The 27,912-nt window shown below is 39.0% G+C and overlaps 1 protein-coding gene and 1 long non-coding RNA gene across 3 annotated transcripts in view; one reads left to right on the plus strand and one right to left on the minus strand.

Moving 5' to 3' along the window:
* LOC128691609 (rho GTPase-activating protein 18-like) overlaps positions 1–27,912 on the minus strand; it is a gene marked incomplete at its 3' end in the record, with an annotated part of 515,474 nt that continues 487,562 nt past the window's right edge. For both annotated transcript variants that reach the window (XM_070088766.1, XM_070088767.1), the window contains 9 exon segments: positions 1–956; positions 1,129–1,346; positions 4,175–4,344; positions 6,851–6,994; positions 11,327–11,574; positions 18,376–18,560; positions 19,068–19,132; positions 19,411–19,514; positions 27,371–27,542. In XM_070088766.1, the coding sequence (XP_069944867.1) occupies positions 838–956; positions 1,129–1,346; positions 4,175–4,344; positions 6,851–6,994; positions 11,327–11,574; positions 18,376–18,560; positions 19,068–19,132; positions 19,411–19,514; positions 27,371–27,542 (1,425 nt within the window).
* LOC128691610 (uncharacterized) lies at positions 4,229–27,673 on the plus strand. Its single transcript, XR_011392436.1, has 5 exons — positions 4,229–4,366; positions 6,853–6,943; positions 11,473–11,537; positions 26,638–26,829; positions 27,399–27,673. It is a non-coding gene; the product is annotated as an uncharacterized lncRNA (long non-coding RNA).

Raw genomic sequence — 27,912 nt, forward strand, 5'->3', positions numbered from 1 at the left:
CAAACATTATAATGTTATTCAGCAATATGATGTATTGTTGAAACATTTTTCCTTAAGTGTTAACACTTTTATAACTGTTACTCACCTTTATTATGGCTATGTACAGTAATATTTCATATGTCAGAGGCTTTCAGATATTTTGTTCGTGCTGAATCAGTACCTTTAAAAATAAAAATTACCGACTAAAAAAAAAAAAATAAATTTCAGTTTCTCAAAGAAATTAGAAAATAATGTGGAATTACAAAAGGTATAATTCAGAGGGCTGAGGTGTGGATGTTGATGTAGTTTGGACATTTAGAGAGGATGGATCAGAATAGGATGAGTAAGAAGGTGGAAACAAGGGTATGGGTCATCCAAGGAAGAGTTGGAGGGAGGGGTTGTAATGGAGGTTTTGAATTCAAGAGACTTGATTACCAGCTGGCTTTTGTGACCATGTTAGATCAGAGTGGATGTTTTGGCTTGATATGCTACTGGAGTGTGAGCAAGGTAATATTTATATAGGGATTCTAGGAAACCAGCTAGCTGGACTCAATGCCTAAAGGTGGGAAGTACAGTGCCTGCACCCTGGAGGGAGTGAGGATGCTGCAGTTCATAGGGTCATTTCAATTGTTGTTCCTTGTACTCCTGGCAAGACACCTAATGAATGAATGATGATTGCGTTTCCTTTTTCTGAGTTACCCTTCCTTGGAAGGATATGGCTGCTGTATTCAAAAAAATAAATGTCAAGACTTTGAGCACTTTTCACAATCTCATATTAACATTCTCCAGATCTGGAGACACTGTAAGGAACACTTGTGAGTTTGAAGATTACTTATGTTTTGTATTAGTCTGTGATTACTATGAGTTTCTTCTTGAAATCTGACCTCCTTTGTGATGGCACTTCACCACAAACTCTGCATTGGGGTTGTCCTGGTATATTGCCAAGAGCTTGGCATTTGGATCCAGCCGACGATCTCCTGTTTAAAGCATAGTTAATGAGACAAAATCCACTGAAAGAGAACTACAATTCACAAACAGATAAGAGGTATAATAAAAAATGTATGATACTCAGAAAATATAAAACATGAACTTGGGAACAGCCAGTTTTGAGTTTCATCACAAGCATGAACATTGTAAAGTTGTGCTTACCAATATTTCCACCTATCTCATGCAGAGCATGTTGCTGGACTGTGTTCTTTAGTGAGCCAGTAAGCAGGCATGAAAGATAATGAGGTGTCGAAGTATTTTGTGACAAAGTTGTAGACGGTGGGGAACCATTGCCTATGGCCACCCTCTTGTACTGCAGTTCTCGTCGACCCTCCACACGTCTAGGGTTCTCTGGCAGGAGTGTCAGCTCCTCGATGAACCTGTAAAACCAGTATGATAAAGGGAGCTCCATTCGATTGTTAATCATATGTAAACCACTCAGGAAAGATGCCTCAATACTGGTAAGGGGGGTTTCGATCCAACGAACTGGACTAATCCTTCACTTCCTTGGATCAAACCTAAATGCCTCATATTCTCCAGGTGCTATTTAATCCCCACGGGTTTGATTCTTCCCTTGGTTAAAATAAATAAGAACAATATGTAATCCCTTCCAATGGCTACTCTGATAATGATGAAGTGCTGTTTTTCCCAAGGAATTTGAGCTACTCTGCATATCACTGCCTCAAACCTAATGTGGGAACCAGTTGGGATTTTGTGACAGATTGTTAGGGATATGGTTATACTGTACTCTAAAAACTAACACTGCCTTTTTAGTGTGAATCAGTCTCAAAGTTTATTCTCTATAAGGATTACAATGTTGAGTTTACAGAATTTGGTTATTGTGTGGTTTACATGTAGTAAAATAATGATTACAGAGTGTACCACTAGAACACCTAGCATGGCTAGGCATTTCGGGCAGACTTAGTTTAATTCTTAATTTTAAAATATTACAAATTATGAGGTAAGTTGGTATTATGGCTAAGTGACTAAATACTAGTTAGTGAGTTTAGCAATGTGGATGCTTTTGTTTTGGCACAGTACATAGTTTCAGTATTGGAGTATCACAGGATTCATTATTTTAAGATTGAGATTAATATTTCTGTTTATGGTCAAATGGGTGAGTGAGTGTAAGTGTGAACCACCAGGTGGTATTCGTGCAGTTAGTTGACGGGGTGTATCAGGGAGATAAGATGTTTTCTAATGGTAGTTTTGAAGGTGATGAATATGTCTGCAGTTCTAGAGTTCTCAGGTAGGGTGTTCCAGATTTTAGGGCCTTTGACATACATTGAATTTTTGTAAAGATTTAGACGGACACTGGGAATGTCGTAGAGATGTTTGTGTCTGGTGTTATGCCTGTGGGTTCTGTCACAACTATCAAGAAAGCATTTTAGGTCAAGGTTGATATTGGAGTTTAAGGTCCTGTAGATGTAGATTGCACAGTAGTAAGTGTGGATGTACTGAACAGGGAGTAAGTTTAGATCTATGAAGAGTGGGGGGATGTGTTGCCAGGGATGAGATTTAGTGATTATTCTTACTGCGGCTTTTTGTTGGGTTATTATTGGCTTTAGGTGTGTTGCTGCAGTTGATCCCCAAGCACAAATGGCATAGGCGAGGTATGGATAAATAAGTGAGTGGTATAGTGTGAGAAGGGCATTTTGCGGCACGTAGTATCGTATCTTGGAGAGGATCCCAACCGTTTTGGATACTTTTTTGGTTATGTGTTGGATATGGGTGCTGAAATTCAGGTTGTTGTCAAGGTATAGGCCTAGGAATTTGCCCTCATTATGTCTGGTAATTAGAGTGTTGTCGATCTTAATGTTAATTTGTGCATCTCCTGCTCTGCTACCAAACATAATATAGTAGATTTTGTCAGTGTTAAGCGTAAGTTTATTGGCTGTCATCCAAGTCGATATTTTGATCAGCTCCTCGTTAACAATGGTGTTGAGGGTGGCAAGATTAGGGTGAGAGATGACGTAAGTCGTGTCGTCAGCAAAGAGAATGGGTTTCAGGTGTTGGTATACGTTTGGAAGATCATTGATGTATATGAGGAAGAGCAGGGGACCAAGGACACTTCCCTGCGGAACTCCAGTATCAAGTGGCCAAGTCAATAACCACTCCTCCAGTGAAGAGTCTACACACTAAAGTTATCTTTTCTTGCAGTGTTAAAAAAAATTGTTTAGATTTTTAAATACAACTGAAAGAATATGGGGACTACTGACAAGCTATGAACTTCCTGGCCTAGACAGGCCCTGTATATATGGTGGCTGTCAAAGGTTTTCATGAAAAAATTATTAATGAAGAATAAGAATGAGGTTAACCATAGAATTGATGAAGGAAAAAAGGTGATTGGTGCATTGAGGTATATGTGGAGATAAAAAAAAAGTTATCTATGGAGGCAAAGAAGGGAATGTATGAAAGTATAGTGGTACCAACACTCTTATATGGGTGTGAAGCTTGGGTTGTAAATGCTGCAGCGAGGAGGCAGTGGAGATGTCCTGTCTAAGGGCAATGTGTTGTGTAAATATTATGCAGAGAATTCGGAGTGTGGAAATTAGGAGAAGGTGTGGAGTTAATAAATGTATTAGTCAGAGGGGTTGTTGAGGTGGTTTGGTCATTTAGAGAGAATGGATCAAAGTAGAATGACATGGAGAGTGTATAAATCTGTAGGGGAAGGAAGGCAGGGTAGGGGTCGTCCTCAAAAAGGTTGGAGGGAGGGGGTAAAGGTTTTGTGGGCGAGAGGCTTGGACTTCTAGCAAGCGTGCTTGAGAGTGTTAGATAGGAGTGAATGGAGACGAATGGTTTTCAGGACCTGACGAGCTATTGGAGTGTGAGCAGGGCAATATTTAATGAAGAGATTCAGGGAAACCAGTTATTTTTATATAGCTGGACTTGAGTACTGGAAATGGGAAGTACAATGCCTGCACTTTAAAGGAGGGGTCTGGGATATTGGCAGTTTGGAGGGATATGTTGTGTATCTTTATATATGCTTCTAAACTGTTGTATCTGGACACTTCTGCAAAGACAATGATTATGTACGAATGAGGTGAAAGTGTTGAATGATGATGAAAGTATTTTCTTTTTGGGTCACCCTGCTTTGGTGGGAGATGACCGATTTGTCAAAAAAAAAAAAAAATTTTTTTTTGTTTGTCTGGTGAGTAATATTATTAATGGATATTGCAGGATTGTCAGTAATATGCAGTGTTAGTACCTGGTGAGAAGGTCTCCAGCTGTCATTCGAGAATTGAGTTTGACTGGGTAATTGGTCTTGTTGAACTGCGGTGCCGACACTCTGAGCACTCCCTCCTGGTAGTCTACTTCATTTTCAATGGGCCGCTGGATTGTCTCTTTACTTTTACGGGACAACAGCAGGCGACGCATCTTTAATGCACACACCAAAAAGGTTAGAAATAAATACTGACAATTGAGACAAATTTACAGAAGACTTCAGTAATTTATTTAAATGTGAAGTATGGGAAGAAATCACTACAAAATGTGTCATTACAAGTAGGAAAAAACAGTAAAAAAAAAAAAATGAACAAAACCTTTGCACCATTTATAACATTTTTAGTACAGTGGAACCTTCACATGAGTTTAATCCATTCCGTGACCTTGCTCGCATCTGGATTTGCTCATTTGCAGAGTCAATTTTCCCCATTTAAATTAATTGAAATGAAATGTACTGTTTGCAAAGACATAAAATAAATAAATAAATAAATAAATAAATAAAATTAATACTTTCCAGCGGAATTCCAGGCACGACAAAATACTTCAATAGTTTCCCTAATATAAATTCTATGGCTTATTTATCTATCACAATTCATCTGATATGACAAACAATATTAATAACATAGAAACATGATATATACACTAGAATGAATGAAATACATAAAAGCTCGCGGAATTATGCTCCCGTGAAGTTAGCAGTCTCGGCGACGTATACGCATCGGCAATTTCGCCGACTTTGATCCCTGTTTTTGGCCAATTCTGTTGTTCCAGTTGGCCAAACTCATAGCTATTTCTTTAGAACTCCATTTTTTCTATCAACTGAGTACAAGAAACCGCCCATTTACCGATTTGAACTACCCAGTAAAGTGGTCAGAAATTGGCAATTTGGCCAATTTCATGCAAATTAAAAAAGATGCCAATTTTAAACAGGGTCCAGAATAAACAATGTAGACATTCTTGGCACTAAAATAACATATCCTCTGTTCATTAGTCACATCTCTAGGCTCCTGTTGTATTACTATTGCTTTCTATTTTGATTTTTTATTCATACAAAAAATACAAAATTTACTGTTATGCAGACTACTGCATTATTGTAAAAATGGTATAAATAATAATAGTGCACTAGTGAAAGAATATTAGACTCCCCAGCTGACGTGTATTGAATGTGTGGTGTGATTTGCTTACTCTTGAACATTGGTAAAAATTGAACATTTCCGCTACTTTGAGCTCAGTTTCAAGGTCGTTTTCATCATAAAACTAATCAAAATCATCTCTATTTCTGCAATATATTTTCCATTTTATCACGTAAGACCATGAAAATGAGAATACAACAATAAATACTATACGAAAATACACCTCAAAGTTGGCGTTTTAATCCAAAAAAACGGTCAGTTTTTTTTTCTCATGCGCTGCAGGATTTTTTTTATGTGGTGCACACTGACCACACAGACCCATTCTCTCACACGTGGGCCTACCAGCTTTCTCCTGCTTGATTTGAAGCCGCTAGAATTATTGAGTATATATACGTCCAAAACACTGGCTCGTAAGATGTATATATACGACCAAAACAGTCAAAGGGTTAGTATTGTACATATCGTAGAAGTGGTACACTGGTACTGCCTGGCCAAGCCCTTAACCCACCATCTAGTTTGTTTATCTATGATTTCCTGCTTTAATTCCATGGAAATTATCCTCTTTTTCTTCTCATGTCTGCCACTGCTACCTCATGATGTCTGCTACTACTGCTTTATGTTGTCTGCCACAGCTGCTTCATGTTGTCTGCCACTGCTACCTCATGATGTCTGCTCCCACTTTTGCTAGCATGTTAAAGAGCTTTCCAATATGTGAAGGTTGAGGGGCAGTGCCAGTTGGACAGGTATTGGACGGTGACATCATTGTATATCCTTGAACATCGCCACAGAATCGAACATTTCTGCTACTTTGAGCTCAATTTCAAGGTACTTTTCATCGTGAAAGCAATCCAAATCATATCTATTTCTGTAGTATATCTTCCATTCTATCAAATGAGACCAAAAAAACGAGAATACAACCATAAAAACCAAACAAAAATATACCACAAAGGGGAGGCTAATGGCTGAGAAGTGAACTCCATTATTTATGGTCTGATTTCTTTCATTTTTGGTGTATGTTAAGAAGCATCTTTCCATCGTACATTTCCCAAGCTTCAATAAGATAGTCTAGCAAGCAACTGAGATCCAATTCCCTAGATCAAGAGCAAGAGCCCTTCACCAGTGTCAAGGAACCTCCCCTGAGGCCCACTCGCATCTGGAAATTTCGCTCGCATATGGAAGCAAAAAATCAACTGAGCGACTGCTCATATCTAGAAAAACTTGCACGTGGATATGCTCGTAAGTGGAGGTTCCACTGTATATTAAAAATACAACTAGGCATTAAAAAACAATAAAAAACAAAATACACATACAGTACACTGGTCTTAGAGCTGGTCATAAGTCCAAATGGTCTTTAAACAGGTAGGTCACTGAGGAGTACCTGTATTTACACACATACATCTTTGGAGGAACTCCTCAAAGACATGTATAAATGTGTGAAACTACTCAGGTTCTTTTGATCTATTAATTTATGACTATTAATTTTTCATATGGAGTAAATAATAATAATAATAAAAGTAATTACTCACAGGAGTGTAGTTGTGTTGTTTGAGGGCCTCAGCTTGGTATTGGCGGCGTATCTGAGCTACCAAGCGGTGTGGGACCGTCCACAGGACATCACGGTATTTGATCATTGCTTGGGTCAGCTGGGTTGTCACATTGGCATATGTCATCTGCACACATTGTAATTGTTAATACTGGATATGAACATGCATCTTGTGCAGATTTCTTTTTCTTTTTTTAATACAGCCTCTCCTTACTTAATAATAGGGTTCCATTCCTAAGAGTAGGTTGGTAAGCGAATTGGCCATTAAGCGACGAGCATGTTATACTGGTACTAGGTTTGTGTCAACCATCTTTAGATATTTTTTCAGTGTCACCTTTGCATCATTTATAACATTTCTAGTATATTTTTAAATGTTTATGCAGTAGTGTACTGTACACTGTAACAAACAGAATAAAGGAACTCAGCTCTAATACACATTACTTAGGTTTGCATACTGGTTGGAGAGCTGGTCGTAAAGGTAAAGATAGAGTTTATTTCTTTGTAAAGGTTACAATGTGTAATTACAATTTTGGTTTGCTAAGTATAAAGAAAGCTACTATCATGCCAGGGTATTTTGGGCAGATTAATCCTAGTACATAATAACTACTTAAATCTAGACAGGATAAGAGTGGTTAACTTGTACAGTGAAACCCCAGGTTTTGGCCGCCCTGGGAATTGGCCGCTTCGGGTTTCGCCCACTTTTTTCAGCCTAATTTTGCCCCGGGTTTTGGCTGGCGTACCAAACCTGTCCGCCTGCCCGCGCAGGCATCGTCAGCCAGTCTAGCATTGTTTATCCTTGAGCGAACATTACCGTGTGCTCTTATCCTGCCAGCCAGGCAGCCAGCCAGCCCTCTTTCCTCCTCCCTATCTTCCAGATGCCAGCAAGTCTCTTCAATAAAGGTAAGTAAATGTTATTTTAAATGTTTATTTAAATTTTAATTTATCTATATATGTATATGGGAGATTCTAAAGAAAAATTGCAAAGGTTAGTGTATGAGTTTGGGAGAGTGTGTAAAGGTAGAAAGTTGAAAGTGAACATAGAAAAGAGTAAGGTGATGAGGGTATCAAATGATTTAGATAAAGAAAAATTGGATATCAAATTGGGGAGGAGGAGTATGGAAGAAGTGAATGTTTTCAGATACTTGGGAGTTGACGTGTCGGCGGATGGATTTATGAAGGATGAGGTTAATCATAGAATTGATGAGGGAAAAAAGGTGAGTGGTGCATTGAGGCATATGTGGAGTCAAAAAACGTTATCTATGGAGGCAAAGAAGGGAATGTATGAAAGTATAGTAGTACCAACACTCTTATATGGGTGTGAAGCTTGGGTGGTAAATGCAGCAGCGAGGAGATGGTTGGAGGCAGTGGAGATGTCCTGTTTAAGGGCAATGTGTGATGTAAATACATGTGTTATGCAGAAAATTCGGAGTGTGGAAATTAGGAGAAGGTGTGGAGTTAATAAAAGTATTAGTCAGAGGGCAGAAGAGGGGTTGTTGAGGTGGTTTGGTCATTTAGAGAGAATGGATCAAAGTAGAATGACATGGAAAGCATATAAATCTATAGGGGAAGGAAGGCGGGGTAGGGGTCGTCCTCGAAAGGGTTGGAGAGAAGGGGCTTGGACTTCCAGCAAGCGTGCGTGAGCGTGTTAGATAGGAGTGAATGGAGACGAATGGTACTTGGGACCTGACGATCTGTTGGAGTGTGAGCAGGGTAATATTTAGTGAAGGGATTCAGGGAAACCGGTTATTTTCATATAGTCGGACTTGAGTCCTGGAAATGGGAAGTACAATGCCTGCACTTTAAAGGAGGGGTTTGGGATATTGGCAGTTTGGAGGGATATGTTGTGTATCTTTATATGTGTATGCTTCTAGACTGTTGTATTCTGAGCACCTCTGCAAAAACAGTGATAATGTGCGAGTGTGGTGAAAGTGTTGAATGATGATGAAAGTATTTTCTTTTTGGGGATTTTCTTTCTTTTTTGGGTCACCCTGCCTCGGTGGGAGACGGCTGACTTGTTGAAAAAAAAAAAAAAAAATGTATATACATTTATCTGTGTTGTGTGTATGTAAAACTACAGTTATTATTTAAAAAATGTATTTTTTGTGAATATTTTTGTGGATCCAGTACAGATTAATTTTATTTACATTATTTCTTGTGGGAAATATTGCTTCGCCTTTCGGCCGTTTCTCATTTAGACCTAGCTCCTGGAACAGATTATGGCCAAAACCCAGGGTTTCACTGTATTAAAATCTTTATTTAACCTTAATACTAATGTGAGGTAGTCAAGGTGGAGATTTATAAGAATAATAATCTTGAAGTTGCACATAAAAACAGTATTTCAAATAATGGTTCAAACAGTAATATTTCATGGATTGGCAAATGTTTAATGGATTAGAGGTCATATAATATAATATTATAACTGATTAGAAGTTGGTTTGGTTAATATTGAGAGAGGAGACGATTTTTAAACAAAGTCCTAAATTTATAAGTAGTCAGGGAATCCTTTACCAGTTCAGGTAGTGAATCCCAGATCTTTGGGCCCTTTATGTGCATTGCATTTTTGCATAGTGAGAGACTGACACGAGGGATGTCAAAGAGTGCCTTATGCCTTGTATTGTGACTGTGCGTTCTGTTGTAACTATCTAGGAGAAGTTTAAGTGGAGTTTAATGTTTTTATACTGTGTAGTAGGCACGATAATATGAGTGTATGTCTCGTATATTTAGTAAGTTCAATCTTTTGAAGAGTGGTATGGTGTGCTGTCTGGCACAAGAGCTGGTAATCATCTGCACAGCAGCTTTCTGTTGGGTTAAAAAAGGTTTAAGGTGGTTGGCTGTGGTTGATCCCCAGGCACAAATACCATAGGTGAGGTAGATATATATTAAAGAGTGATATATTAAGTGAAGAGAGGCTGTATTTACATTTAATGCTCTAATATAGCCTGTTTACAAGTATCAAAAGTTACAAAATTCAGTCGTTACCCTGACTGCCCTACTCAAGGAATAACCTTCCTTTAATGCATTCTATGATTTCCTAACTAGAATTTACATATTTACAGAAAAAAAATGAAAATTTATTTTCCCTGAAAGGGCAACAAATGTTGAAACAAAAAACAAATTATGAGTACAGTATCAGACGATGCCTTGATGCAAAGGAAAGGCTTTTGAGCCCAGGAATTGGAGCTACTCTCCACATGGATCAAACATATCTCCCATTCTTCAGGTGGTGCATGACTCATAGCAGTTAAATATTTACTAATGATTATGATGCTAGTTCTTTGAGGGTCCATTAAATTTCGTACTTTTTGTTTTATTACCTTCAGAAGAAGATTACCATTTCATTAAAAAAAAAAAAATTTTTTTTTTTAATTCTTGAACCCTGGCTGTCACTCTGAGTGACATCTCAGAGTGACAGCCAGGGTTCAAGAATTTAAAAAAAATAATTTTTTTTTTATGAAATGGTAATCTTCTTCTGAAGGTAATAAAACAAAAAGTACGAAATTTAATGGAAAACTGATGAAATTACGCTCCCGCAAATTTTGCTGCATCAGCGATGTTTACACATCGGCAATTTTGCCAACTTTGACTCCCATTTTAGGCCAATTACATTATTCTAGTCAACCAAATTCTTAGCTATTTCACTAGTATTACTTCTATTTTAGCGACTGAGCACAAGAAATCGCCCTGTCAACTGTTTCAACTACCCAACAACATGATTGGAAATTGGTAATCTGGCCAATTTAACACAAAGTTCAAAATATTCCAATTTGAAAATAGAGCCCAGAATAAACAATGCAGGCATTTCTGGCACTAAACTAACATTGCCTCTGTTTATTAGTTATGTTTTCAGGCTTTACAAATGAATTCCATTTTGAATTTTTTATTTGCACTAAAAAACAGAAGATTTACTGTTATGCAATATTGTAATAATTGTATAAATAATATCAGAACATTTGTGAATGTATATCAGACCCACCAGCTGATGTGTATTAGACACATGACATCATTTGTTTACTCTTGAACATTGGCAAAAATTGAACATTTCCACTACTTTGAGCTCAGTTTCAAGCCATTTTCAGTAATAAGACCAATCAAAGTCATCTCTATTTCTATAATATATCTTCCATTCTATCAAATGAGACCAAGAAATTGCAAATAAAACTGTAAAAAACATACAAAAATACACCGCAAAGTGGCTGTTTTAATCCAAAAATACGGTCGCAGTTTTTTTTTCTCATTATGCACTGTGTGCTGCAGTATTTGTTTTATGTGGTGCACACTTACCATATAGATGTATTCTCTCATATCTAGGTCCAAATTTACCACTTACAGCTTATCTGAGTGAGCCGAGCTCAAGCCGTAGTTCTACGGCTTGGACCCAGGCCTCAAAGCCATAGAACTACGGGACGGACCCTAAAAGGGTTAATGGAGAAAATAAAGCTTGCTAGCTATGACCACTCACCTCATGATGAAGCTGCTGTTCCTTGTCCTCAGACCTTAGGTTAAGTTTGGAGCGCTGGTGATTAGGCAGGAAGAGGTTAGGGGCCATGATCATAGCCACATTATAGAGTGACATTTTGTTTTCTGCTTCATGGGTAACAACTCTAGCACACAGCTCCAGGAGGGCATGGAGAGTGTCACGGTGTGGTGATGGCAGCAGTAGGATCAACATGGTGAGTGCCAGTACCCGTTCACCCATGTCTTCGATCCCTAATATATGAAAAGAGACTGTACTGATGTCTACATGGGCCTAGTGGAATCTGTGCTTATCATTATCCTTCAAGCAGGTACCTTGATACCAGTGAAGGACTTCTGATCCATGGAATTGGAGCTACCTTTCACCTTCCTTGGATCAGACCTGATTACCTATAGGTTTAGTGCTTCCCAGGAATATAATAATAATAATAATAATAATAATAATGATATGATTAGTGTGAAATGTATGACTAATAAATATTTCAATTTGAACATAATAAAACAAACCCATATGAAAAATAAAAGTGATAAAGACTTAGTAACAAAGCTGAAAGATACAAAAATTCATTTTATCTCATTTATTTTTGTTTGTCTTTGAATAATTAATTTAAATTGTCTTCCAAACTAATGTTATTTTTAGTCTATTTCCCACTAACACAGATTAACCCAAAGAAGAAGAAAATTTTCAGTAATCAAATAATTAATACAGTAGGTGGGTGCCTTGTAGGTAGTAGGTTGGTAGACAGCAACCACCCAGGGAGGTACTACCATCCTGCCGAGTGTAAAATGGAAACCTGTAATTGTTTTACATGATGGTAGGATTGCTGGTGTCTTTTTTGTCTCATAAACATGCAAGATTTCAGGTATGTCTTGCTACTTCTACTTACACTTAGGTCACACTACACATACATGTACAAGCATATATATACACACCCCTCTGGGTTTTCTTCTATTTTCTTTCTAGTTCGTGTTCTTGTTTATTTCCTCTTATTTCCATGGGGAAGTCGAACAGAATTCTTCCTCCACAAGCCATGTGTGTTGTAACAAGCAACTAAAATGCCAGGAGCAAGGGACTAGTAACCCCTTCTCCTGTAGTTTAGTTAGTTTAATATGTTTATTAAGCACCCCATACCCATCCTGTGGGCGGTAGTCAAAAGATTACAGAGGTACATAATTGGTCCAGGGACTGGACTCCAAAGTTTTGATAGCTGAGCAAGTTACAGAGGTAATGAACTCACAATTTACAAAGCTAATGAACTCACAATTTACAAAGGTAATGAACTCACAATTTACAAAGGTAATGAACTCCAGGTAAGTCTGGTCACAATCATGACAAGTTACAAAGGTATTTACAGATTACAGAGGTACGTAATGGGTCCAGGGACTGGGCCCCCAAAGTTTTGATAGCTGAACTAGGTACAAAGGTAATGAGCTCACAAGTTACAAAGGTAATGAATTCTGTAGAATGGTTACTTACGTTTATACATGGCTACAATCATGAACAAATTATAGTGTAATGAGCAATTCACACTTCCACACCCGGTCACAACTGTAATGAGTTATTGGTGCAAATATTGATTGTTGAGTCACACACACACACACACACACACACACACACACACACACACACACACACCCACTCATACACACACACACTTTAGTTTAATATCTTTATGCACCCCATACCCATCCTGTGGGCGGTAGTCAAAAGATTACAAAGGTACATAATGGGTCCAGTGACTGGACCCCAAAGTTATGATAGCTGAACTAGTTACAAAGGTAATGAACTCCAGGTAGATCTGGTCACAATCATGGCAAGTTACAGAGGTAATGAATCAGCTTCACTCCTATACATGGTTACAGTCATGAACAAATTACAAAGTAATGAACCACTGATACGTCCACACCTGGTCACACTTGTAATGAGTTATAAATACAAATATTAAGTGGGTCATACACCCACACTAGCGCGCGCGCACATACGCACATGAGGGCGCACGCACGGACATGTGCACATGAGCGTACAAATATATGCATACACACAAGGACGCACACACACACACCAACACCCACACACACACACCCTCACACACACCCACACGCACACCCACACACGCACACCCACACACGCACACACGCACCCACACACGCACACACACACCCACACACCCACACACCCACACACACACACACACACACACACACACACACACACACACACACACACACACACACACACACACACACACACACACACACACATGCACACATGTGGTAATGCTTTATTTACAGCTAGCAAAGTCAGGGTATTTCTCCAGAATGGTCTGCAATATACCACTGTGGATAAAATACTTTGCCATTTCTTGAACATTTCTGAGTGAGTTGTTTCTAAATTCATTAATTTGATCACACTCCAGTACATAATGACGCAATGTGTGACAATAGTCCATCTGGCAAAGTTTACATTTTGTTTGGTCTACATCTGGTGGTGGTGATTTAACCTGCCAAAGATACTTGTAACCCAGCCGGAGCCGGGCAGTAGTGACATCCAAGAGTCTGCTTATCTTGTTGGATGCACCATAGACATGTGGCTCCTCCTGCATGATGGACTGACTTGTGTCAATCTCCCTAAGTCTTAAGTCAATAAAGTTCATTTGAAGTTCTTTTCGTATTATTGTTCTCAAACTGCTAAATGACAACCCAAGATTGTAATCTACCCCCTCTTTGAAAGCATACAGCTTAGCCAATTTATCAGTTCTATCATGCATCTGAAGACCAATGTGAGATGGAATCCACAGCATGTGCACTCTGACTCCACTGTCCACAATCTTACCATATCTATGTCTGGCTTCTGACAAAAGCATGCCACAATTTATACTTAATGAGTTGAGAGCATTTATGGATGACAGAGAATCAGTTACAATTAAAGTGTCAACCTTAGATACATGGACACATTTGAGTGCAAGGAGTATGGCAAACAGTTCTGTTTGAAGGGTAGAGGCCCAGTTATTGATGCGTGCTCCAATTTCTTTATGAAAGCCATCACTCTGTGTGACAACAGCAGCACTACCAGCTGCACCAGTGGACTGGTGAACAGAACCATCGACGTAAATAATTTGTGAAAGATTGTTCTGTGTGACTAAGTTATCAATACAGCTTAAGGCATCATGTTTGGCTTCAAGACGAAGCTTTGGTTGTGATTTAAGAAGAGTTTTGGGGGGAAATGGAGGAATGGTAGTTTGGAATGGGGTAATATCCCATGGAGCAGGGAAATGTCTCTGTTGTCCAACTTGATATAGAACATGTAGCTGGTTCATGCGGAGGTCGGTTCCAGTTTTTTCGATCCATCTGGAAGGATGTTCACCAGTGCTGAGGAAAGTTTGGAGGGCTTCTGTGCAGGGGTTTGAATGGGCTAGCCTAAGCATATTGACCCCAATAAGGATATTTCTTTCAGTAACACGATCTCTAATGCTTGGAATATTAAGTTCTTCCGCATATTTAAAATTTTGGCAGTACAAGGGCATCCTAGGATGATCCTCATTGCTTCGTTTTGCAGTTTTTCCAGCCCTCCAAGCTTCCAGTCAGACACGAGTGCAAGTAGTGGCGCTGCATAATCAACCAATGATCTAATATAAGCAAGATACATCATTTTCACAATTTTAACATTAGCACCATACCTGGGATGAAAACCTGCCACAACTCTAAGTGCTCTCAGCCTTTCTTTGTATTGGCGACAAAGTCTCGTTACAACAGGTCCAAGTAGTGGAACCTCAAAGCCTAGATACCTGTATCTGCTTACATATTCTAGAAGAGACCCATCATGCAACTGGATCTGACGAACTGTGCCTCTCTGCCGAGGAGGACGCCTGTTGAGTATCTTTGTTTTATCCCCTGAGATTATTAACCCCAGGTCCTGACACGAGGCTAGTACATGATTAAGAATGTTTTGGGTGTTGGAGAATCCGGTAGTGTGAATCATTATGTCATCAGCAAAACTAACCATATAATGATGGGGCTGGCTAGGCATGGCATTAAGTAAGGCATTAATCAAAATGTTGAAAAGGGTGGGACTAAGCACACCTCCCTGTGGGGTTCCTAATTCAAAATCTTTAGTTACACTTCTATGTCCCTGGAACAACACAGACGACTTTCTGTTGGACAGGTAACCTTTAATCCAGCGGAGAAGCCATCCTCCAACATCCATTCTGTCAAGTTCACTAATGATTACATGTCTGTTGGCTACATCAAAAGCGGATTTAAGGTCAAGGAACGTAGTGTATGAGCTGTCAGTGTGCAGAGTGAGAAAGGTGGTAATGCAATGATGCACACTCCTTCCATGCATGAAGCCATGCAACCGGGGTGACAAGAATTCCTTAATTCTGTGCATAAGACGATTAAGAATCATCCTTTCAAATGTTTTACACAAGCAGCTAGTAAGGGATATTGGGCAAAATGAGTTTTGTTGATTGGGCTTTGGAATGGGAATAATGAGGCTATTGGTCCATGATTTAGGGAGCTCCCCAGTGACATAACTCATGTTATATAATTCAAGTAAAGGATTACCTGGTACTCGACACAGCAATCTGAGTATGTTGTAAGTAATACCATCCTCACCAGGCGACGTGGAGTTGCCCTTAGTTAGTGCTGCATCAAGTTCATAATTAGTGAAAGGAATGTTGCAGTCATCTGCCTTGCTGAGCATAAACAAAACAAATCTCTCCCTTGCATCATATTTGTCCATTAATTTCGCCTGTGTGGTACTGGGAAGACTGTCATAGCTAGATGTAGCAGCCCAAGCACTGACTAACTCATTCGCCCTATGTAAGGGATGAGGGTGCGCGATCTGCCCAGTTCTGTTACCCTTAATTCTATTTATGTCCCTCCATGCCCGGCTAAGTGGGGTGTGAGCATTGAGACCATTGACAAATTGTTCCCAGTCTGTTTGCCGCAGCTCTGTCATACGCTCTCTGGCAGCAGCAAGGGCAGTTTGGAAGAGGCTCAGCATTTCAGGGGTACGATGGTTTCTATAGGCTAGGCCTAGTCTGCGAGCAGTACGTTTCAATGTTCGAAGTTTAGAATCATTGTAATAGGTATGATTTTTATAAGACTTATGATTATTATGGAAGTCATTTGGATTTAGAGTAGTAGTAGGTTTCAGAGGCGGCTCTAAGAAGTTCTGAATACTGCTCACAAGGTCATTGTTAAAAGTCTCGACAGAGGTACACTCATAGGAATTATACCAGTCAGTCACATGTGCAACAAAGTCATCATGTTGATCAGGGGAAACATTAAGACGTTTCCGTTTGAATATCCCACCAGGGAGAATAGTATTACCAATATCTAGAGAGGTTAGCCTTGGGAAATGATCAGACGCTATATCTGTTACAATGGAAGACTCACAGCTGGCAGAAGTAATGTTGAAGCCAAGACACAGATCAAGGACACCTCCATAGATGTATAAATTACTAAATTTAAAAAGAGAAACTTTCGTTTTTCTTTTTGGGCCACCCTGCCTCGGTGGGATACGGCCAGTTTGTTAAAAAAAAAAAAAAGTGGGTGCCTGTAACACTTATAACACAGCCCATGATCATGGTGTGTGAGCAGTTGTCAAGAGATTACCAAGGCACATAATGGGTTACTAAGGCACTTAAGGGGTTGTGGCCCAAACAATTCCTTTGTCACATTCTCATGGTCGTGATTCCGTAATCTGAAATTTTAGTTGGCAATTGTGGAAAATTTACATTTATCTGAATGTAACTCATTATGTACATAACAGTAAATGATAACAAAGATAATTATTATTTATCAGAGTTACATAGACAAGTAGGAATTTGGGACACCTAGGTCACAAAAAATGTCCCCCTTCGATACCTACCACTGTCATATCCACAAGTTGCTCTAGACCTATTAATTACAAATGAAATGTACATACACCAGGAATTCTGGTAAATATATAAATCTGTGGACTGTATATTAAATTAATAAAGGATTATATATATACAATTTACATAACAGAAGGAGAATACATATATCTTAATATCACTCACCAATTTGACTGGAGATTAAGGTGTATCATACTCAGAAAACCTCACTGTCTATCCATGAAAATAAAACTGGCCAGGGTTACAAACATAAACAAACTTATCTGAGGTTCCTGTAGCTGTCTTGTCCAGTCACCTGATATCTCAAGTTATGCAGGAATGCATATCCAACAATTTCGGCTCCTATTTGAGAGGTGTCAGCCCAATTTTACCTCTAGAGCACGAAAATTCTTCTCCTTATTCACTAACGTTTGTGTCCAATTCAAACAACAATGGCTAGTCTCTTCTGCACAGGTGCAGCTTCTTCCCATTTTTTATAACAATTTTTTTATTAAATACAGTATGGCCATCTATTTACATATAACTACTGTATTTCTGGAAAATATATACAGTATTTTCCACAGCAATATATTGAAAAGAGAGCATGCATTACACATTATGAAATGTGTTGAGTCTTTTAACACACCGGGTGTCTTCCACCCTGGCAGAGTTAATTCCCCCCCCCCTACACACACAAAAAAAATGCTCATATACTCACCATCATTCATTCAATTGCCGTCTTACCAGAAGTGTGCTAAAATCACAATCCAGATGACTCCAAACTGCAACATCCTCGCCTTTCTAGTGTAGGCTACCCATCCCCAGAACTCAGTTCCAGCTAACTGGTTTCTCTGAATCCATACACGTTATCATGTTCACACTCGAACAGCACATCAAGCCATATCACCCACTTGTGTCCACTCCATCTAACATCCTCATGCAAACTATTGGATGTTCAAGCCCCTAGCACTCAAAACCTCCTTTATATTCTCTCACCACCAATCTTCCTTCACCCCAGATTTAAAATTTTATTGAAAATTAATATCTATGAAAGAAAAAGAGTAAAATGAGAAGAAAAACCTGATACATAACCTCCAATGGCAATCTTCAAAGGTAAAACCATATCCATGATCACACACTTATACAAACCACAGCAACATTATTAAGGACTTACGGTGTGTCTTGTAGAAAGCTGGCATATAAGTGTGTGTTAGAAGGGGACGAGGTAGTTCCCTCAAGAAGGTTTTAACTAGTGCAGCAACATCATTGGGTGTGGCATTCCTGAGAGCAGCATCAACATGTGATGGCCAGGAATAGAAATTGGTGTTAAGAGTCTGCCGCAGCTGCTCCGTCTGGGATCTGCACATAAGAGGCATCTTTATTAAGCAGGAATAGTAAGTTTATTTAGTTATAGGTAAACATAAGTACAATTATCATACTTAGTTTAAAATTACATAGGATAACCCAAAAAAGTTAAACAAAGTGACTTATTTCCACTAGGGTCCTTGAAAACAATGCCAGACATAACATTGCCAGATATGTAATAAATGTCAGAAAACAAAAATAAGACTGCATACAGATCATTTATACAATGAAGGTAAAAATACTCTTACATGAAATTAAATATTTTTAAATGTACAGGGTTCATTAGTTTACAAATCTGAATAACTAACACAAGAAGAGAAGTGGTGTAAACAAAGTACCATTTAGTCCTGAACAAGGGACCATGTGGTCCTGAACAAGGTACCATGTGGTCCTGAACAAGGGTTAGCTTTCAGGTTAAACTTCATATACTACTCTGTCTAAACAGTTTTTTTCTACCAAAATAAGAAGCCTCAATTTGCAGAGGTGCACAAAAGTTTATACCTGTGGCCAGGAACCCGCAAGATGCCTTCCTGCTGGAGACCATGACGTTCCAGCTGCCACACCAACTGAAAGATGCACAAACATGATGCAAGTCACATCATGGCAGTCTGGACAGTACAATCTTACAGTAAAATCTTAGCTTTGAGAATATTTTCTATGCCATTGATTTAATGCAGCTCAGCATTTTTTAATTTGTCTATACATAGAAACTAATTATTAAAATTTGTGCATTTATAACCAATAACCATACCAGATACAAATTTGGTATTGACTACACATTATAATTAAAAAAGTTTCAATATTTAACTTCCATTACAGACAGTTACAGGAGACAACAGCTCACCTTATAGAACACAAGTGGGACACTTGTCTCCAAGAGTGAGTCTGGGAGCAGATTTCTGTCTCTCTCTATGAGGCTCTCAAGAGGCACCCCAAACACACCGCTCTCTGTCAAAATGGGCCAAATTTAGTGTACCTCATTTTTTTAAACATTATTAAAGTCCAGTATTTTCTGTGAATAAAAGTACATATTTTATTTTTTTCAACAAACTGGCCGTATCCCACCGAGGCAGGGTGACCCAAAAAGAAAAACGTAAGTTTCTCTTTTTAAATTTAGTAATTTATACAGGAGAAGGGGTTACTAGCCTCTTGCTCCTGGCATTTTAGTCACCTCTTACGACACGCATGGCTTACGGAGGAAGAATTCTGTTCCACTTCCCCATGGGGATAGGAAATAAACAAGAACAAGAACTAGAAAGAAAACAGAAGAAAACCCAGAGGGGTATGTATATACTGTATACGCTTGTACATGTATGTGTAGTGTGACCTAAGTGTAATTAGAAGTAGCAAGATGTACTTGAAATCTTGCATGTTTATGATACAGAAAAAGGGACACCAGCAATCCTACCATCATGTAAAACAATTACAGGCTTTTGTTTTACACTCACTTGGCAGGATGGTAGTACCTCCCTGGGCAGTTGCTGTTTACCAACCTACTACCTAAAAAAAGTACACATTATAATTATTTAATTATATTACAGCTTAAGTTATACATACAGTAATTCATGTCATAATTTAACATTTTTTTTTTTTAATATGCTGGCCATCTCTCACAGAGGTAGGGTGACCCAAAAAAGAAACACTTTTACCATCATTCACACTATCACTGTCTTCCATAACCTGGCATGATATAACCTTAACACAAAACCATAGCATTATACCATTTATTAGAAGACTAACCTGGATAACACTGTACAACAAAGAACAGTATGTAAACTAACAATTATGCTTTTCTGGGGTTTACAGTATGAAACAGATATCAGTTTTTGTTTATTACAGTTTTTTCTTTATATTTTGAGAGTAAATATAATACATATACCACTCTTATTACTTTTCCTTTTATATCCATGGGGAAGTGGAATAAGAATCTTTCCTCTGTAAGCCATGCGTGTTGTAAAAGTCAACTAAAATGCCAGGAACAATGGGCTAGTAACCCCTTTTCCTGTAATAATTACTAAAAAGAATAAGAAGAAGAAAACTGTCAAAGTGGGAAGTCTGAATGTGCGTGGATGTTGTGCAAATGATAAGAAAGAGATGATTGTGGATGTTATGAATGAGAAGATGCTGGATGTCCTGGCTTTAAGTGAAACAAAGCTGAAGGGGGTGGGAGAGTTTCAGTGGAGAGGAATAAATGGGATTAGGTCAGGGGTTTCAAATAGAGTTAGAGCTAAAGAAGGAGTAGCAATAATGTTGAAGGATAAGTTATGGCAGGAAAAGAGGGACTATAAATGTATTAATTCAAGGATATTGTGGAGTAAAATAAAGGTTGGATGTGAAAAGTGGGTTATAGTAAGCGTATATGCACCTGGAGAAGAGAGAAGTGTAGAGGAGAGAGAGAGATTTTGGGAAATGTTGAGTGAATGCGTGGGGAGTTTTGAACCAAGTGTGAGAGTAATGGTGGTCGGGGATTTCAATGCTAAAGTGGGCAAAAATGTTGTGGAGGAAGTAGTAGGTAAATTTGGGGTGCCAGGGGTAAATGAAAATGGGAAGCCTTTAATTGAGTTATGTGTAGAAAGAGGTTTGGTAATAAGTAATACATATTTTATGAAGAAGAGAATAAATAAATATACAAAGTATGATATAGCACGTAATGAAAGTAGTTTGTTAGATTATGTATTGGTGGATAAAAGGTTGATGGGTAGGCTCTAGGATGTACACGTTTATAGAGGGGCAACTGACATATCGGATCATTATTTAGTTGCAGCTACAGTTAGAGTAAGAGGTAGATGGGAAAAGAGGAAAATGGCAACAACAAGCAAGAGGGAGGTGAAAGTGTATAAACTAAGGGAGGAGGAAGTTCGGGTGAGATATAAGCAACTATTGGCAGAAAGGTGGGTTGGTGCAAATATGAGTAGTGGGGGGGTTGAAGAGGGTTGGAATAGTTTTAAAAATGCAGTATTAGAATGTGGGGCAGAAGTTTGTGGTTATAGGAGGGTGGGGGCAGGAGGAAAGAGGAGTGATTGGTGGAATGATGAAGTAAAGGGTGTGATAAAAGACAAAAAGTTAGCTTATGAGAGGTTTTTACAAAGCAGAAGTGTTATAAGAAGAGTAGAGTATATGGAGAGTAAAAGAAAGGTGAAGAGAGTGCTGAGAGAGTGCAAAAGGAGAGCAGATGATCGAGTGGGAGAGGCACTGTCAAGAAATTTTAATGAAAATAAGAAAAAAATTTGGAGTGAGTTAAACAAGTTAAGAAAGCCTAGAGAACGAATGGATTTGTCAGTTAAAAACAGAGTAGGGGAGTTAGTAGATGGGGAGATGGAGGTTTTGGGTAGATGGCGAGAATATTTTGAGGAATTTTTAAATGTCGACGAAGAAAGGGATGTGGTAATTTTATGCACTGCCCAGGGAGGTATACCATCTTCTAGGAGTGAAGAAGAGCAGGATGTGAGTGTGGGGAAGGTGCGTGAGGCATTACATAGAATGAAAGGGGGTAAAGCAGCTGGAACTGATGGGATCATGACAGAAATGTTAAAAGCAGGGGGGATATATAGTGTTGGAGTGGTTGGTATTTTTGTTTAATAAATGTATGAAAGAGGGGAAGGTACGTAGGGATTGGCAGAGAGCATGTATAGTCCCTTTATATAAAGGGCAGGGGGACAAAAGAGATAGTAAAAATTATAGAGGAATAAGTTTACTGAGTATACCAGGAAAAGTGTACGGTAGGGTTATAATTGAAAGAATTAGAGGCAAGACAGAATGTAGGATTGCGGATGAGCAAGGAGGTTTCAGAGTGGGTAGGGGATGTGTAGATCAAGTGTTTACATTGAGGCATATATGTGAACAGTATTTAGATAAAGGTAGGGAAGTTTTTATTGCATTTATGGATTTAGAAAAGGCATATGATAGAGTGGATAGGGGAGCAATGTGGCAGATGTTGCAAGTATATGGAATAGGTGGTAAGTTATTAAATGCTGTAAAGAGTTTTTATGAGGATAGTGAGGCTCAGGTTAGGGTGTGTAGAAGAGAGGGAGACTACTTCCCGGTAAAAGTAGGTCTTAGACAGGGATGTGTAATGTCACCATGGTTGTTTAATATATTTATAGATGGGGTTGTAAAAGAAGTAAATGCTAGGGTGTTCGGGAGAGGGGTGGGATTAAATTATGGGAAATCAAATACAAAATGGGAATTGACACAATTACTTTTTGCTGATGATGCTGTGCTCATGGGAGATTCTAAAGAAAAATTGCAAAGGTTAGTGGATGAGTTTGGGAGTGTGTGTAAAGGTAGAAAGTTGAAAGTGAACATAGAAAGAGTAAGGTGATGAGGGTATCAAATGATTTAGATAAAGAAAAATTGGATATCAAATTGGGGAGGAGGAGTATGGAAGAAGTGAATGTTTTCAGATACGTACTTGGGAGATGACGTGTTGGCGGATGGATTTATGAAGGATGAGGTTAATCATAGAATTGATGAGGGAAAAAAGGTGAGTTGTGCATTGAGGTATATGTGGAGACAAAAAACGTTATCTATGGAGGCAAAGAAGGGAATGTATGAAAGTATAGTAGTACCAACACTCTTATATGGGTGTGAAGCTTGGGTTGTGAATGCAGCAGCGAGGAGGCGGTTGGAGGCAGTGGAGATGTCCTGTCTAAGGGCAATGTGTGGTGTAAATATTATGCAGAAAATTCGGATTGTGGAAATTAGGAGAAGGTGTGGAGTTAATAAAAGAATTAGTCAGAAGGCTGAAGAGGGGTTGTTGAGGTGGTTTAGTCATTTAGAGAGAAAGGATCAAAGTAGAATGACATGGAGAGCGTATAAATCTGTAGGGGAAGGAAGGCAGGGTAGGGGTCATCCTCGAAAAGGTTGGAGGGAGGGGGTAAAGGAGGTTTTGTGGGCAAGGGGCTTGGACTTCCAGCAAGCGTGCGTGAGCGTGTTAGATAGGAGTGGATGGAGATGAATGGTATTTGGGACCTGATGATCTGTTGGAGTGTGAGCAGGGTAATATTTATTGAAGGGATTCAGGGAAACCGGTTATTTTTATAAAGCCGGACTTGAGTCCTGGAAATGGGAAGTACAATGCCTGCACTCTAAAGGAGGGGTTTGGGATATTAGCAGTTTGGAGGGATATGTTTGTGTATCTTTATAGGTACAGTGGACCCTCGAGTTTCGGCAGCCTCGACTTTCGTGAAATTCGACCTTCGGCGAGTTTTTTGTAAAAATTTGGCCTCGAGTTTTGTGAAAAACTCATGTTTTGGCTACCGTCCGGTACGCGTCTGCCTGTCACCATGCACACAAAGCCAGTCTCCCACGCCATTCACGCTCAGTGTGCCATTGTTTACCAACACTTGACCATCACCCCGCAGGCTCATACGTAATAATCCATTGTTTTTTTGTGATTACAACTGCTAAATAAGTCACCATGAGCCCAAGGAAAGCTAGTGCAAGCCCTTTGGTAAAGAAAGTGAGGAACACGATCGAATTCAAGAAGGAAATCATTGAAAAATATGAGAGTGGAGTGTGTGTTACAGAGCTTGCCAGGATGTATGGCAAGCCCCATTCAACCATCACTTCAATCGTGGCGAAAGGAAAGGAAATAAAGTGTGCTGTTGTTACAAAAGGGGTGGATATACTGACAAAAAGGAGATCACAAATCCTTGAAGAAGTGGAGAGGTTAATGTTGGTGTGGATTACCGAGAAACAGTTAGCAGGAGGTAGTGTTACGCAGTCGATAATATGTGAAAAGGCAAGGCAGTTGCATGACGATCTTGTAAAGAACATGCCTGCAACAAGTGGTGATGCTTGTGATTTTAAGGCCAGCAAAGGTTGGTTTGAGAGATTTAAGAAGCGTAGTGGCATTCACAGTGTGATAAGGCATGGTGAGGCTGCCAGTTCTGACAAAAAAGCAGCTGAGAAGTTTGTACAGGAGTTTAAGGAGTGCGTAGACACAGCAAGTGTTTAATTGTGACGAAACAGGCCTCTTCTGGAAGAAAATGCCAAAGAGGACCTACATCATGCAGTAGGAAGCGGCACTCCCAGGACACAAGCCTATGAAAGACAGGCTAACTCTCATGTTTTGTAGTAATGCTAGTGGGGATTTTAAAGTGAAGCCTTTACTCGTGTATCACTCTGAAAATCCCAGAGTGTTCAAGAAATACAGTGTCGCCAAGAGTAACTTGTGTGTGATGTGAAAGGCTAACAGTAAGGCATGGATCACAAGGGGAATTTTCCTAGACTGGTTTAATGAAGTGTTTGGCCCCAGTGTGAAGAAATACCTCCTGGAAAATAAACTGCCACTCAAGTGCCTCCTGGTAATGGACAATGCTCCTGCTCATCCTCCAGACTTGGAAGAGCAAATAGTGGAGGAGTTTAGTTTCATCATGGTGAAGTTCTTGCCTCCTAATACCACTCCTCTCCTCCAGCCCATGACCAGCAGGTCATTTCAAACTTCAAAAAACTCTACACCAAAGAAGTGTTTCAGAAGTGCTCTGAAGTGACCTTAGACACTGAATTGACCCTAAGAGAGTTCTGGAAAGATCACTTTAATATCCTCCATTGCATAAACCTTATAGGTAAGTCTTGGGAGGGAGTGACTTCCAGGACCTTGAACTCTGCTTGGAGAAATCTGTGGCCAGATTGTGCACAAGAGAGGGATTTTGAAGGGTTTGTGGCTGACCCTAAGGAACCTATGCCAGTTGTGGAAACTATTGTGGCATTGGGGATGTCCCTGGGGTTGGAGGTGAGTGGTGAGGATGTGGAAGAGTTGGTGGAGGACCACAGGGAAGAGCTAACCAATGAAGAGCTGCAAGAGCTTCATCTGCAACAGCAACAGATCACAGCTAAGGAAACTGCTGCAGAGGAGGAGGAAGAAAGATAGAGGAAGGTGCCTTCTTCAAAGATTAAGGACATTTGTGGACTGGAGTGCAAACATTTATGGATGAACTTCACCCTAACAAAGCTGTTGCAGGCCGTATTGGCAACATGTACAATGACAGTGTTGTGTCCCACTTAAGGGAAATCTTAAAGAAACGCCAGAAACAGACCTCTCTGGACAAATATTTTGTGCGACAGGGGTCCAGTGACTCTCAAGCTGGTCCCAGTGGCATTAAAAGAAGGGAAGTAACCCCAGATATGGACTTCATACCTGAAGTCCTAGTGGAAGGAGATTCTCCTTCCAAAAAATAGTGTACACCTTCTTCCTATCCCCTCCTCCCGTCTTCCATCCATGCAGAAGTCTTCAGTAAAGGTAAGTGTAATGTTATTATTATTTATTTTAAATGCATGTACTTGATTTCTGATTGTTTTCATTATGTAAATCTTTATTTAATTTGAAAAAAAATATTTTATTTTAATATTTTTGGGTGCCTGGAACGGATTAATTTTATTTCCATTATTTCTTATGGGGAAAATGGTTTCGAGTTTCGTGAATTTCGACCTTCGGCGGGCTCTCTGGAACGGATTAATCACGAAACTCGGGGGTCCACTGTATATGCTTCTAAACTGTTGTGTTCTGAGCACCTCTGCAAAAACAGTGATTATGTGTGAGTGAGGTGAAAGTGTTGAATGATGATGAAAGTATTTTCTTTTTGGGGATTTTCTTAATTTTTTGGGTCACCCTGCCTCATTGGGAGATGGCCGACTTGTTAAAAAAAAAAAAAAAAATGAAACACTCCATTTACATACATGATTTCAAAATGCTTATTTTTGGCTGTGCAAAAAAAAATTTTTTTCCCCACCCTTTGAGATCAGAGCAACGTATCAAATTTATCGGTTTCAATTTTGGGGAAATGTAACATTGGCCATCATGTGACTCAGTCATTCCAGGTACAGTTAATGAAGTCAATGCTTCATTGGTTTCAAAGGACAGGATTTTATTACCACCAAGGCAATGGGCAAGGTTCATCCAGCATTCAAATACCTGTTAGGAAAGTTACCCAAATTAAATGAGACTAAGATTATGGAAGGTGTATTTGCAGATCCAACTTTTGGCTGTCAATGATTTTCAGATGCTAGTGAATGACAGGGTGTCAGCAGCTTTGCATTCATTCAAATACATTTGCAATACGTTTCTTAGCAGACACAGAGATGTCAACTACAAGACACTGGTAGAGTAACTATTGCAAAGTTATCAACAACCTGGCTACAACATGTCACTCAAACTATTTCCTTCAGTCTTGTTTTTATTCTGATAACTAATGGGACAAGAGTGATGAGCATGGAGAAAAGTTCAATCAAGATGTTGCAGCAGTGGCAACACACTACAAAGGTAAGTGGAATCTCAGAAAGAATGCTTATTTCTACTTAATGTTTAATCAAGACCAGCCTGCCATGGCCTACTGACAGCACAGCCAGGCTAAACATTTTTCAGATATTTGTTGTGTACTGATACTGAATGATGACATTCTTCTCGTATGTCAGTAAACCTTTAGTTTAATGAACTAAGAGAGTAAAGCAGGTGGCTGGTGATGGTAATTGTAGTGGATAGATGCAATTGTTGTGACTGACAATTCTTTAACCAATGGACTTTGTTTCAAAATCAATTCATCCAGTGTATTTTGGCATTTATTTCTGAAATCTGTTAAATCAAAGTTCATTAAACCGAGGCTTTACTGACTCCGATATGCAGTACCGTATTTATAAATCTTTTTTTTTTCTTTTTTTTTCTACATTAGTTTTATATGGGAGTTTTGTAGGAATGTGATGGAATACTGCAGAACCTTTAATTCACTCCATAATTTTTTTAAATTTAAAATTTGCTCTACACTGAATTAGTAAAACTAAAGAGATAATAAGTTTGTAATTCTAACCTTCTTTGCTTTGCTTCCTTTTTTTCAGTTTTCTCCACCGGTGATGAATATTGTGCTCTGTGAAGAGAATATCAAGCTCAAGGAGGGCTAAAGAAGTCAGTTTATGAAGGTCAGGTTCATCCAGCCAGTCCATGCGGGTCTGACCACATCGACTGGTCTCCAGCAGTAGATCCTAATAAGAAAATATAATTTATGTCCTTACGATTATAATAGAGTCAGATGCCTTAAGTACCAACCTAGTGTTACTTCACTTTAGGAGTTATTATGAAAACTCTAGTTTTTATCAATAAATTAACATGAGTACTGAAGACGTTTCTATACCTCATGCTTTTCAAGTTATACTTGCTGACTTGGCTTATTAAGCAAAGATCCTTTAGTCAAATGTGCCAAGTATGTACAGTATGGATTTATTGTCATTAATCTCAGTCTGAACTACATAAACTTAGTATATTTGATTGATGTTAAATGATATTAATTAATTTTAGGCTGACTTCTGATAGGTGTGATAAGATTATTATACGTATTACATAATATTTCCAAGA

Source organism: Cherax quadricarinatus, chromosome 26 (assembly GCF_038502225.1).
Source record: "Cherax quadricarinatus isolate ZL_2023a chromosome 26, ASM3850222v1, whole genome shotgun sequence".
In the NCBI taxonomy this organism is placed as follows: Eukaryota; Metazoa; Arthropoda; class Malacostraca; order Decapoda; family Parastacidae; genus Cherax; species Cherax quadricarinatus.